This window comes from Malus domestica, chromosome 14, assembly GCF_042453785.1.
Source record: "Malus domestica chromosome 14, GDT2T_hap1".
NCBI classification, from domain to species: Eukaryota; Viridiplantae; Streptophyta; class Magnoliopsida; order Rosales; family Rosaceae; genus Malus; species Malus domestica.
In genome coordinates, this window is record NC_091674.1 from 1,706,370 (window position 1) to 1,720,574 (window position 14,205).

The following is a 14,205-nucleotide window of genomic DNA, read 5'->3' on the forward strand; positions in this document are numbered from 1 at the left end:
TATTTGGAGTCTCATAATCTTTTCACTCCAAGAATTTAGCTCTGTCGTGATCCACAACAAGTGAGCTCAATCGATAATATCTACAAATTTCAATCATGTTAAGACGCTTACATGTAATATTTAATAAGACACTTATCATTGTAAAATCAAAATACAAAAAAGTATTTAGTGACATATTATAATACTAATTGGTAAGCATATGAACACTATAAAAATCAATAAATACATATAAAAAATTATATTTGTATGGATAATACTTAGGTACTCACTAGTAAGTACGTTATATATTCACTTTTTAATTTTGGTCCAATAATATTTTAACACATTATTTTTAAAATAATAGACATGTTATTTAATTTTTCTTGAGCTTTAAAAAACAAGGAACATGTAGTATATTTTGATTGAGCCAAATAAAAAAAATGATTATATGAGGTACTCACTAGCGAATACCTAAGTATTACCCTATTCATAGTGGAGGATAGTAACTCATAACAGTGTAAATGGTCTGTACCAAGGTGAGTATCAACAAAATCAAAGCAACAAACGCAGATATGAAGGACCATGGAGTATTAAAATAAGTATACTTGAAGCTAGCCCATTGAACATGCCAACTATTCCCATAATAGTGATGCACGTCATTGAACAACTTTGACAAGTAACACCTATCCATATCAAAAGCCACATCCTTCCCCAAGTTATTAATAAATTGAGCAACTTCCCCATCGTTCCCAAAGTAATTCTCGAGGATGTTACGGTCACACAAATACTCAACATCCTTGTATGTGTTCACAAGGCAATCGAGCAATGTTGCGTAGGTGGTGATGTGCTTAGAACTTGACTTGTGGCACTGCTCATAGGCCACACAGTTGAGCAAGAAGGGGCTCATGAAATCGTCGATTGTTATAGTTGGCATTTCGATGACTCCGCGCTTGAATTTGATCACCAAGAAGCTTTCGCCCTTGCCCGGATTGAGCTTGATTCCTGCACGGCGAAGCTTCGAGACACAATGGATGGTATGTGTTGGTATGGTGTTGCTACTACGTGGCTCCTCATGGCCTGGCGGTATAACACTTGAGCGCAACAAATCGAGCAAATGCATACCTGCGCAAGCAAGGTATTAAACATCGATGTTAATGTATAGAGAGGACCACAAACTTCTTAATTAAGATAGGTTAAGGGTTCGATCACTTTCAATGTAACAAAACAGAACAGAGAAATTTCAAAGAAAGTTTTAGAAATATCATTAAAGTTTGAGAGCTTGCCTGTAAGATTGTGGTGCTTTTGAATGACATGATCAGGCCTCTGCATATGGTTGTTGAAGAATTCCAAGGCAAGCAACGACAATGACTTCCCATTTTCTTTATGTTCTTCCGTAGTTGTGAGATCAAACAAAGCCAGGAGAACAAAGTAGGGTATTTGATTTTCAAGCCTAAGAAAATCCCTAACCAAAAATGGGATTATCCAAACCATGTGGACAAGAGGATCGTCACGCTCGAACCGAACCAAAAGGCCGACTTTTCGTAACAATTCGATTATAAAACAACCATCAAGAACCAACATTTCCAAAAATTCTTCCGTGGTAAGATTTATTCTTTCTGAGTAACACTCTCTAGCTTGTTGTTCCAATGGCTCCAAGGCCTTCAAGTAGTCCTTTAAAGACAACCCTTTGGGCTCTGTCCTTGCAAGCAAAGAACCCAAATATTTCCACTTGTGCTCTTCGATCATCTTGACCCGTGGCTCTCCTCTGTGGTATGGACCGATGGAGACGATGTGGGGGTTGTACGACTTGCCGTTTATCTCGAGAAGGCTCTGTGGGAGTCTGAAGATGCAGCAGGAGGGCTTGCCTGCTGCATTTCTTAGGAGTTTTGGGGGTTCTGAGATCATCTGGTACATGGTGGCCAACCGATCCTTGTTCACTTCCCAGATGCTGATTGGATGGCTGTCCATGTTGGGTTGTTGTTGCTGCAGTGGATTGGTGTCCATCTGAGTTGTGATCTTGGAGGTGGTGGTGATGGTTGTGGCGATGAATTGTAGTTGTGAAATTTTGAAGTTGCTATTTTTCTTTTGTGATGGGGATTAATCAAAGGAAGATTTGTAGAGGGAAGACATGTTGGTTTGAAGGACAGATAGACAATGACTAGGAGAATTGAATACAATCAAATGCCACCACCAAGGTCCAAACTTGATTAATCCAACTACCATTTTTTTTTATTGTTTAATTTTCTATATCAAAATTTCTCTTGTATTAAGATGAGCACATATATCTGTCATTGAGTAATGCGGTACAATGGTAACTTTTTTTTATTTGTAAGTGTGATATAATAGATGTGGAATGCATGAACTATGTAGTTCTCTTGTAAGTGGCCATTTACCACAATAGTGGCACAATGGTGTAAATGTGTTAAGTTATTACATGACAACATGGGTTTGAACCCGTTGATGACTAATCTAACAAAATATATCGTTTGATAAAAAAATAAATTGTGTTGTTCATTGTTGTTCACTCTTATTATAATACATGAAATGACAATTACGTGCTTTGTGATGTTCCTGATACCCAGAAAAATATCACTATGTCCATTGAATTAAAACAGTATATTTTCCACATCTGATATATTAAAACTTACATTTTGGATTGAGAAGTTCATGAACAAATCTGTGACAGAACTCATTTGAAGTGGGCTTTTTTAGTACACTGCCAAATATATAAAAAAAACATTCGTATTGAATCCAAGGGCTGTTGTTCACATGTGAATATATGATGTGCAGATAGGCATGTGCACCAGAGAAAATTGCTCATTTGAAAGCTTCTAATTCAAAGCCCATGAACAAATCTTATTTTTATTTATTTAATTTTAGAAGTTTAAAGCCCATTACTAGTAAACTGTAAACCCACTTGGAATCAAATTCATGTTAGAGTTGGCCCCTTTTTGCTCCTGCATTATGCATACGGAAAATCATAGTAAAAAGTAAAAACTTATTTGAGACTTGGAAGAAGTAGTATATATAACTAAAAAATATTTGGCTACTCAAAGAATGAGTGAGAGTTTCTATTTATAATTGTTCGTTGCCAATTTATAAAACTTTTAGTCCACGATCGGAACCGTTCACACTATAAATCGCTCTATAAAAATCACCTCTGCAAAAGATCAATTAAAAGTAAGTTTGTTTAGTCATATAATTGTATAAAAATAAATGAAAAGAATTGGCAAAGCATTATGGACTGTCTATGCATTTGCTACCAATAGATTGACTAAATGAATTTAGTTTTAGTTCTTTTCTTTTTTTTTTTGTAGAGATGATCTTTGCAAAGTGATTGATAATATGAAAGATTCTGATTATAAACATAATGCTCTGTAATTATTTTGAGTAGGAGTTCCTACTCATTGTTGAGTAGCCAAGCAGTGTTCATATATAACTAGAGCAATGCTTGACTTTGTGCATATTATCGGAACTGTTCATACTATAAATCACTCTGTAAAAATCATCTTTGCAAAAAATTGATTAAAACTAGGTCATTAAGTCAATCAACTGTAGAAAATAAATAGATGGTTTGTAATACTTTTACTATTTTCGTCTATCTATTTTTATACAATTCAAGGACTAAACAACCCTAGTTTGAATTGATTTTTTGTAGACATGATCTTTATAAAATGATTTATGCTAGAAACGGTTCTGATTATAAACACGAAAATCTATAAACTAAAGACAAAGAGTTTTGAATATGAACTTCTACTCATCTTTTAATTTGCCAAGTATTATTCATATAACTAGATGACAAGACTTAATTGATAAATACTTCCTCAAATACTGAATCTCTCCTTCCAGTCGTCATGCCTTATTTTTTGTCAATTCCAACTCTCATATATTGATTTTGGTCTAGTGTTACTTGTCTTCATAATAACGAAAATGTTTCAAATCAAATTCAACATACTATTAAGAGTAAATTGTAGCAATGGTCCCTCAACTAAAAATTCATTACCATTGGTCCCTCAACTTATCAAAATGTGTATCTATAGTCATTTTCATCAATTTCGTCAAAATTTTGTTAAAATAAGTTATGTTGGAATAACCATTTATATAATTAGGGTCTCTCAACTCATCAAAGTGTGTAATTATGGTCATTTTCGTCAACTACGTCAAAAAATTTGTCAAAACGAGTTGTGTTGGAATAACCATTGCTACAATTGGGTTAAAGTTAAGGGACCATTTCTCCAGTTGAATTAAAGTTGAGGGACCAATGGTAATGAATTTTTAGTTGAGGGACCATAACTGCACGTTTTGATGAGTTGAGAGACCAATGGTAATGGATTTTTAGTTGAGGGACCATTGCTCCAATTGGGTTAAAGTTAAGGAACCATAGCTACAATTTACTCTACTATTAATGACAAAAATAACACACATAGAAAGGGTGACACATAGTAGATTGATAGAGATATAAAATGTAGTATAGGTAATCATGGATCACAACCCACTAATTAAAAAGGAATATAATTAAATTTAAATGTAACTCTATATAGTTGAATATCAGAGTGCGCTACGAACTAGACTAACAAATAAGAAATATTATTGATATCAAACGAGAATGCCGAGACGGCTACAAAACCCTAAGAGGCTACATTGTGAATAACTTATTCTCTAACTAAATTACAAGCTCTATTTATAGAGCAATAAACCAAAGAAACCCTAATGCGTATATGCCAAAAATACCCTACTACAAAATCAAATCAAATCTCTAATTAATTTCCTAAATAAACCTAATAAATTCCAACACCCCCCGTCAAACTCATGGCGGTACACAACATGAGTTTGCCAACAAGTAGATGTGGATGCAAGCCTCCAAATTCCAATGCCGATGCCGATTTTCGATGCCAATTTCAATACGAAATTCCATCGGTGCAAGTGCAAGATTTCAATGCCAGTGCCAGTGCAAGATTCCAATGCCAGTGCCAGATTTCCATGCCAGTGCCAGTGCAAGATTTCCATGCTAGTGCCAGTGCAAGATTCCAATGCCAGTACCAGTGCAAATGTCGATGCCGATGCCAAACAAACAAACAAAAAAAAAAATCCAACAATTTTTTTTTTTCCTCTTTTGCCCGCATGGGCCTAAAAAACCTAACCCTTTTTTTTTTTTTTTACTTCTGCTTTCTTCATGCAGCAACCAAGTCTGAGGGAAAGAAAATGGATTGCAGCCAACAGAACAACTCCAATGCAATTGCAGAAGGACTTCATATGAGTTGCGACAGATCTAACTCATAGGAATCGAGTCCGGGTACCGTGCGAGTTCAAGCACATGGTGGGTGGATGGTTCTGCAGATCCAGATGGGGTAGGCGCAGCGGAGGTGATGGCAGATTCCACCTTCTTTTTTTTTTTTTTTTTTAAAACAAACTAGACCAACGACAATCTAAACAACGAACAAGACGGACAAACAAACTGATACGAACAGATTAAATCCCAAAGGATCAAACCTGCTCTGATACCAAGTTGAATATCAGAGTGCGCGACGAACAAAACTATAAAAGATTACAAAATAATAAAAATATTATTAAACAAAAGAGAATGTCAAAACGGCTACAAAACCCTAAGAGGCTACATTGTGAATAACTTATTCTCTAACTAAATTACAAGCTCTATTTATAGAGCAATAAACCAAAGAAACCCTAATGCGTATATGCCAAAAATACCCTACTACAAAATCAAATCAAAGCTCTAATTAATTTCCTAAATAAACCTAATAAATTCCAACATATATGTCTCACTCACTTGCATATATTGAATTGAATGAGCAACTAAAAGATGATCAAATTCAAATTAAGAATCAATAGAAGTACCCGCCCGCCAGAAAAAATATTGAAAAGAATCAGTCACTCCACAAGGAAATGTCACCAGTATTATTCCCCCAGTCGTCGTCATCATATTCGTTCCAATTAAAACCCTTTTGCAGGGATGGTGGAGTGAGGATCAAACCCTCAGCCATGCTATCAATCAACCCCGGCATGTTAAACAACTCCTCCTCATCCAAATACACAACTTTTCCCATCTCTTCTTCTTCTACCTTCTCCAACTTCAAAGAAGAAGATGAAGAGGCTTTAACTTTAACCTCCAAGAATGCCTCGGCAGCCTCTAAGGCAGCACATTGTATCTCCTTTACGGTATAAGCATTCGACTCGAAGCGCGGCAAAGCACTTGCCTCGTTAGGAAAGTTGAGTGAAGCAGACTCACCCTTGAGAGCCAAGGCTGCAACATCATAAGCCCTAGCAGCCATGTCAGGGCTAGTGAAAGTTCCGAGCCATATCCGCGATTTCTTGTGATCCGGTTGCCTCAGCTCACACACCCACTTCCCACACCTTTGCCTCACACCTTTGTAAACTGGGTGCCTAGTCTCTGTGAACTTCTTCCTCCCTGCCTTTCTCTTTTTAACCACCCCCATACTAGTTTGCATTAGGGTTGGAACAGAAATAATCGAAGTTGAAGACGACCGATCATCGGTTAAATCTGCCATTGTTAATGAAGAAGTATCTAGCTAGGGTTTGCAAATGAGGGATATTGATAGTTATAGAAGAAGAAAGAAAGCTATTGAAGGTGACCAATGTTGCATGCAAGTATTTTAAACGTTGTTGAATGTTATTTTGTGGCTTGAGCTCCAAGGTGTATTTGAAAAATATTAAACGTGGAAATGCTGGGGGTTCCAGAAATATAAAACCCCACGTGGGAGAGAAAGGCTCTAAAGTGCTTTATGTTTTATATACTATCTACTTTGATTTGTATTTTGATGGGTGGAGACTGGACTGGATAGGGGACCATTTATCTGATGCGCAAGTCAAAGATGGTAGGTTACCATGGCCATGTCATAATGTTTATTTATTATTTTCTTAAAGTATATTTAGCTTTTCGACAAGAGATTTTATGATTTATTCGAAACACCTAATGTCATCAATTATTGGAAATATCAGCAGGTAATTTTCAGTATACTTAAAACGCAGTCATCTTTATCATTCAACTTTATAACATGTGATTAATTTGTATTAAAATATTTTGAAATATGACATATCAATTATGTCATTCATTCTTATTATAACACGTGAAATAAAATACCACGTGACTTTGCGTTTTTCGTATGTATAAAAAATTTTCCATATCAACTATGTCCTCACTTGTATTACAACACATGGAATGATTCCCAATGTATGCAAAGTATTTTTTTTAATGCAACAATATAGAAATAAATTTATCGAACTTGTGATTCACGATATTCAACTTTTAACTTCTGATTTTATGTGAAAATAAATGTACTAAATCATAGTAAGTAAAAATATATTCTTCGTTTGTAGACTGTTCCATATAGAGAAATATTAAGGAAATTCTTTCAAAGTGAGATTTTCTATGAATTATCTACCATCTCACAATTTAACCTAATTATCTTGCTAACATTATGAAACAATGTACCAAAAATATGAGACGACAACATATCTATAAAAGGTTTCACTTTAAAGAAAGATTCATTAACATTCTCGTTCCATATATTTATATTTTAGGATTTTTGTAGTATAAGATCCCCATTAAACTATGAGAGGTTGAGGACGGTGGTGCGTCCAATCATTCACCGGTACTGAGTTTTGTATACATTATTTGTGGAATTTGGCAGTGCGCTACTGGAAGTCAGATTTTGGACCATTTGGAAAAATAATGAAATGTTGGTCCTGCTGGGCGTGACTTGTCCCACAAAAGATCATGTGCTTAAATTGTATTCCATTTAAAATAATGACACGTGTATCAGTACTGAAAAAAATTGATTCCGTTCCCAACTAGTCGTTCCACACGTGGGAGAAAGGTGAACAGGTGCCTTATGTTTCAGGGTTATTTGTTGATTTTATCTTCTCGGATTTGTAAGAAGCTGACAATTTTTTCCACGAAATTTAATTTTGATTAATTACCCTCCTAACTTTTGTTATTGGCCAATATCGTTCTTGAACACTAATTTAGCTTATTAACCATCTAAACTTTTATCCGTAATATAGACATCATATTGTATTTTTCTTCTTCTCTTCCCCTAATTCACTCTATATTTTTTTTTTTTTGAATTTTATCCCTAATGTGAACAACTATGAATCTTCTCCATGGTCTTGCTTTTTTCAGCTACATTCAGGGGGTAATTCCCTAAAATAAAAGTTTAGAGGGAAAATTGGTCCATTAAAAGTTTAGAGAGGTAATCGACTAAATTAAAGTCTAAAGAGGAAATCGGCCAATTATAACAGCTCAAAGAACCTCTCCGGACCGGAGACTAACTATGACTCAACGTTGAAATGGCTTATGTTTGCATCAAAAAACCTCTCTCGACCAGTATTGGAACTTCTCTTTATCTGTTTGTGGTTGCTTTGGAATGCCAGAAATTCTTTCTACTTTGATGGTATAAATTCTGATTGTGAAAGTTTGAAAAACTTGACGAGGAACTATGCGGCAGAGGTGTCAAACGCTACCCATATGAGTACTTCATCGCCAGAACATCGAATCAATTCGTGGTTCCCCCCTACGGTGGGTTTTTTCAAATTAAATGTTGATGGTGGGGTGGATGTGATGAATGGATGTTGTGGAATTGGAGCAATTGTTCGTGGGTCTAATGGTGATCTTGTATGTGTGTTGTTTATGTATGCTTCTTCTCTGATTTCAATCCTTCGTGCCATCAAGAAAGTATTGGAATTGGCCCTGAACTTTGGTTGTGTTCCGTTGATAGTGGAATCAGATTCATTGAGGTTTGTCCAATTAATTAACCAAGATAAGGAGTGCTTGGCTGCTGATGGTGCATATGTCAATAGCATTCGAGCTTTTTTGCGTGTGAACCAGGTGTTCATGAACTATGTTTCAAGAGATGCTAATGGGATTGCACATCATCTAGCCCAATTCAACCTACAATGTCATGAGTTATCAATGTGGGTGGATACTGGTCCGTTGTGGCTTATGGACCTTAGCCACTCCGAGTTTGTGGTGTAGGTGGTCTAAGTTTAATATGCATGTGGGGCCTCTTTTCCTTCGTTGAGCTTTTTTCCCATTGGGTTTTGTTTTGTTTTTCATATGTGTGTCTATGTATATCATGAATAATGGAATTCTCTTTTACTTTTAAAAAAAAATCAGAGAAGCAATCGGCTAAATTAAATTCTAGAGAGAAAATTGGCCAATTATAACAGTTTAGAGGGAGTAATCGATTTAAATTAAAATTCATAAAAAAAAATTAACAACTATTTACAAGTTCGGGTGAAAAATCAACGAATACCTCTATATTTTACATACGTTCTAGTTTTTTGAAGAAGAGTTTGATTTGTATCTTTAGCCGACTGGTCCAACCGGCCGTTTTGGTCCGTTATTTATCCTACCCATGTTATAAGTGACAGAAGCAAGAGATATGGGCCTTGAAATGCACAACAAACCCAACCAGGCTAACACCAACCCAGAGGACCTATGGTGTTTTCAAAAAACTTACGAAGCCTATGGGGCATATGAGAAGATACTTATGAAACGAGGAATTATAACAACGATACTCTACTCTAAACTCGTATAAATATTCATGAAAAGAAATTCGAACTTAGATGCTAAGAAGAAATGTGTATGCAAAGGAGGTTGCTATGTAGCTCACATCTAGTCAATAATTAGTTAAATGGGTGTGAATATCTAGCCATTCGAAATTGATCCGCTTCCGTTTCTACTTTCTGTTTTTCTACTTCCACCCCCTTGATGTTCCATATGAAAATGTTTGGCTCTTTAAATGTAATGACATGTTTTAAAAATAAAAAATAATAAAAAATAAAACTTTATTTTAATGAGATGTTTTCAGAACATATATATATATATATATATATATATAATTGTCATCAATAACTAAGGACAAATTACTTTTTATATGTAAGAAGTCAAACAGTGTCCACTTAATAATATGATTGTTCTGTAGCTATGATCTTGGTCAATAATATAGCCGAGTAGATAGTCCAATAACTACCATAATAGTAATTAGTTTTGCGTACTAATAGAGTACACGTGACATGAGTAGAAATAAGAAGATTGAAATCAGAAGATAAGTGAGTTGCAGCACTCCGAGTACTAGTTAGTCACATATTACAATACATTGAACTAATAAAGGGTTCAATAATGTCAATTATTGCAAAAAGACAAGATTAACATATCATTATCCCAACTTAGTTTTATCCAATATAAGCAAAAACCAAAAAGAAGAACGGCAAAGCTTATCAATTTGTGTTAAGTGTCTCGAGTCCTTAGCTTTATTCGTTTGTCAAGACACTCTTCAACTCAATTGCTTGGCTTCCTTGCCAAAGAATATTGGTTTGGTAGAGTGTAGGTTTCCACTTTATTGGATCCTTGACACTTTTTGAGTCTTTCTCGTTTTATCATACTTTGATGTACTAAAGTTTTATGCTTTTAAACACTATTCTCGTTGTTTTTGTGCAAAAAGGGTAATGATTTTCACGCACTTTTTCCTTTAGACACTATTCTGGTTGTTTTTTGTGCAAAAAGAGTAATGATTTCCACGCATCATTTCTTCTTCTATTCTACTCTCATTTTTTATGTGCATTGATTCTTAAATGAGTTGTTCAATTCAAAAGTTATAACAAAAGTGAAAGAGTGCCGAGAAAAGAAGAACGGAGATTACAAATGCTAAACTGATAAAATTTAGGAAATAATATGGGTATTTAAAAGGGCCAAGAATTGTACATGCCATGTCTAAATACGTACGGATACATACATACATCGGTGCCCCTCAACTACATACATGATCCATATACATTGATAATACCATGTCACCCACCTAACCCCAAGTCCCTCTAATTACTTCCTCAGGCATGTTACTATCTTATGCCTATTTCCTGCTTCACAGTGCATGCCAGACTCTCTCCAAGTGATCATATTTTGATTTGGAAACAAAAATTTAAAACGTTATGCCAAATCTCTTTCGAATGGTCCCCTTAACATCAAGCCTTTCCCGGTTGATTAATTTTCGAGTTAATCAAACTAGTTCAATTGCCATTTCCTCCACCAGTAGGCTAAAGATGGCAAGTTCAATCTCCATTGCAGTCTCTCCCACTTGATCTTGACTTTTCTTCCACTCGTCGAGCTCCTTTCGAAAATCTTGTTCCACCATCATGTCAATGGTGTTCGACTCCACCTCTTTCCAGGACTCGAATCTCTTGCAGACCCGTCTCACCACCTCTTCCCTTTTGTCGGAAGAATCATCGTCTCTCTGCTCCTCGACAATGAGATCCATGGCCAATATCTGCACATCCTCGGGGATTCTTTTGTTACAAGGAAAGTTTAATTTGGAAAGTACTTCTCTGAGAAGCCCATCAAGAGTTTCTTCACTGCTGCTATCTGATGTTTCAGACTCATCTTCTTCACATTCATCGTCATCATCATCTTCTTCTAGCATTCTTTTCTCAAGTTCAATTGGATCTAACCCCGCCAATTGTTCAAATCTACGAAGCTTCTGCAGAAGGTGATGCTTTGTTCCTGCAAATTCAATGCAGGAAATACCAAATTAGTTACTTGTTTGAAAATTTTAAAAGTGCTATTAGGCTTGTCCATACACTCAAAAATAACCTATTACGTTAATTACCACATATAGGAACCAACATTTGTTCCTGTGATGGGTAAATAAAATAAAGGCACATATAAAAACATATGCATACTTCCAACTTCTATTAATGTGCAGTTCTAATTTCGAAACTTTGAACTGAACCTCTCCTACTCTCATGTCCTATATACAGAACTTCATTTAGTTGTAATGATGCCGAGGAAAAACAGAGCGGGGGGGAGGGAACAACTCTCGTGCCTCCAACGGGTTCCACCACAAAACAGGAAGAAAAAAATGCAGAAACTAGATTAATGATTGCCATATTTTGAAGCAGGGGAATCAATGAGCCTATAAATGAAAAACAAGGGTCTGATCAAAACCGAAAACCACCAAAAACTTTCAAAACACAGTCACAAATCTGAAATGAACGACTAGGGTTGAACTAACATACGCACATTGAAATCACAAACCAAACAGTGGGTCACATATGCAGTTATATCTGCAAATACACGTATGTTGCTTCAGTATAGAACGCAATAAAACAAGCGTTCTGACCGATACTTCTGAACCAAAACTCGATAAGAACATGGAGATGCAATCCGGCTATGGATCCCACAAAGATAAGCATGGTGTCATGAAAAAACAATCTTTGCCAAGCATTTTCATGTAGTACATAACAAACAGTAACAAGCTCAATGAAAAGGACCACACAAACAAACAAGGGTACAAAAATTTAGTACAGCATGGGAATTATTACATACTCTGTACATTGGCATAGCTGCACTCCAAATCACAACCGTCTTCGTCGTCATTATCCTCACCGTCACCGTCACCGTCACGTCCCTCGTCGTCGTCTTGGAACGGAGGGTCCAATACAGAAACAGGACTGCATTGTTCCTTCTCTTCCTCCTCCTCCACTTCTGCTTGGGACTTCTTCAACCCCTCCTCCTGTTAACACATCAAAACCCTAATCAAAACACTAATATGTAATTAAGTAATAACATAACAATTTAAGTTAAATCCCAGATCCATAATTGCATGGCTGATTGACTTTTCTTATAAATTTTAGAGAATGTGTCTGACCAACAACAGAAAGTACATAATTTTTCAAATGTCGGGACTCCATGATGGGATCCAACACAAAAATATACAAGGCCAAATTTGTCTTTTCCTATCAAATAATATTACTAGACAGTGTCTTACGACAAAGAGATTTACAATGCAGCACATACATACAAAAAGTATACACTTGTTGATCATACAAATTGACACATATAACCCTCCAATCTGCCTAAATTTCCAACCCCAAATCTATACAAAATTGATCATGTTGCCGACAATTCTGTATGTTCCCCAGTGAGTTGACTCGGACCGTCGTTAAGCAGACCGAGTCCCCAGCTCGGTGTCTAAATTATTTAGTCATGGCAATAAACAACAGAGTTGGTAAAAGCCAAAGAAAAAGACAAACCTCTTGTTTGTGGCGACTAGGGGACGTCACCGGCGACGTGAACTCCGGCGTCCGGCTGCCGGACGGAGAGGGGGTTGGTTGGAGGACGAAACGGAAAGGGCTTTCGCAAAAAGCATTAAGCTTTTCACAATTACAGGCATAATCTGTATCGGCTGTGTCCTCAGACTGGCCGCAGCTGCTTGAAGTGGCTTCATTGGTTTCGGACCAGACCGCACTGCTGGGCCTCCTAGTGCTTATCAGAGAAGCACTTTTGTCCTCAACTTCCAAACAAGACTCAACCTTTTCCTCCACCTGATCGGAAGAAATATTTCTCCTCCCGACTGACGAATCCCACCGGAGAATGTCATTCACCGAGACCTGAACCCCATCTTCGCCGTGGACTTCCCGCCTTCGGGCCCGATTCCGATTCGTTAACCTCTTCAAAAACGACCCGAATAGCCCGAACCCGTGATTTTTGTTCTGGGTTTTTGGTTTAGAATTCGCCGACTGCTTCTGAATCCTCATCGCGGCTTCCACGAGCAGGGCGGCGGTTCTGTTCGGAATTTGGAGGAAGATGGCGTTGGGGCTTTTACATGGGCTTTTGGCCGCTGGCGACGAGAAGTCAAAGAGCGGAGATTTCCTAAGGTCCGGCGAGTCTTGGAGGGAGAAAAAGCAGGCGTTTTTGCAGAGACTGCCGGGAAAGTTTGAAACTTGGGAGATGGGTCTGCGTTTTTTGACCTGTAAGTTTTGTTGGCTCTTGGTGGAAGCACTTTTCAGCTGGCAGCGTTTATCGGCAATGTAGTTCTTGAGCAGAAACGGCTCCTGGTCTTCTCTTAGCAGCTCGTGTAAGTGCTTCTGTGCCGCCATGTTCATCTAAAAAAGCTTGCAGCTTTTTGTAAAAAAACGGATTAGTGTAACAAATTAAGCAAAAACGTGTAACAAATTAAGCAAAAACAGATTTTGGACGACAAATTTCAGCTGCATCAAATCAAAAGGTAGAAGAGGTTTCAGCTTTCAAAAGAGGGAGGTTTTGAAGGGTGAGAAGATGGAAGCTAATATAGGAGGATAGAGAGAGAGTGTGAGAGAGAGAGAGAGAGAGAGAGAGAGAGGAAGGAATGAGGAGACTTCATGATTCAAATCTGAAGGGAGAAGGGGGTAGAAATCGAGGCTGCGATGGTGATA

General features: G+C 37.0%; 4 protein-coding genes across 4 annotated transcripts; 1 reads left to right on the forward strand and 3 right to left on the reverse strand.

The window, feature by feature from the left end:
* Positions 1–325: 325 nt before the first annotated feature.
* LOC103453941 (UPF0481 protein At3g47200-like) lies at positions 326–2,294 on the reverse strand. Its single transcript, XM_008393537.4, has 2 exons — positions 1,263–2,294; positions 326–1,101 (listed from the first exon to the last, which is right to left on the reverse strand). Exons 1-2 carry the CDS (start codon positions 1,981–1,983, stop codon positions 467–469), a joined length of 1,356 nt encoding a protein of 451 aa, XP_008391759.3. The 5' UTR covers positions 1,984–2,294; the 3' UTR covers positions 326–466.
* A 3,230-nt stretch (positions 2,295–5,524) lies between these two features.
* LOC103453940 (dehydration-responsive element-binding protein 1D-like) lies at positions 5,525–6,573 on the reverse strand. Its single transcript, XM_029092795.2, has one exon. It carries the CDS (start codon positions 6,501–6,503, stop codon positions 5,862–5,864), a length of 642 nt encoding a protein of 213 aa, XP_028948628.2. The 5' UTR covers positions 6,504–6,573; the 3' UTR covers positions 5,525–5,861.
* A 1,909-nt stretch (positions 6,574–8,482) lies between these two features.
* On the forward strand, positions 8,483–8,989 carry LOC139191518 (uncharacterized). Its single transcript, XM_070812403.1, has one exon. The coding sequence runs from the start codon at positions 8,483–8,485 to the stop codon at positions 8,987–8,989; it is 507 nt and encodes a 168-aa protein (XP_070668504.1).
* A 1,688-nt stretch (positions 8,990–10,677) lies between these two features.
* On the reverse strand, positions 10,678–14,205 carry LOC103453939 (uncharacterized). The gene is made up of 3 exons (XM_008393534.4): positions 13,045–14,205; positions 12,338–12,524; positions 10,678–11,512 (listed from the first exon to the last, which is right to left on the reverse strand). Exons 1-3 carry the CDS (start codon positions 13,894–13,896, stop codon positions 11,013–11,015), a joined length of 1,539 nt encoding a protein of 512 aa, XP_008391756.3. The 5' UTR covers positions 13,897–14,205; the 3' UTR covers positions 10,678–11,012.

Bases quoted from the DNA above. Each gene is read 5' to 3' on its own strand.
- LOC103453941 (XM_008393537.4), bottom strand. From the start codon at position 1,983: ATGGACACCAATCCACTGCAGCAACAACAACCCAACATGGACAGCCAT. The intron at 1,102-1,262 runs GCAAGCTCTCAA...TTGCTTGCGCAG, and splicing joins AAAGCACCACAATCTTACAG to GTATGCATTTGCTCGATTTG.
- LOC103453940 (XM_029092795.2), bottom strand. From the start codon at position 6,503: ATGGCAGATTTAACCGATGATCGGTCGTCTTCAACTTCGATTATTTCT.
- LOC139191518 (XM_070812403.1), top strand. From the start codon at position 8,483: ATGAGTACTTCATCGCCAGAACATCGAATCAATTCGTGGTTCCCCCCT.
- LOC103453939 (XM_008393534.4), bottom strand. From the start codon at position 13,896: ATGAACATGGCGGCACAGAAGCACTTACACGAGCTGCTAAGAGAAGAC. The intron at 12,525-13,044 runs GTTTGTCTTTTT...ATGTGTTAACAG, and splicing joins CTAGTCGCCACAAACAAGAG to GAGGAGGGGTTGAAGAAGTC. The intron at 11,513-12,337 runs GTATGTAATAAT...TTGAATTTGCAG, and splicing joins CAGCTATGCCAATGTACAGA to GAACAAAGCATCACCTTCTG.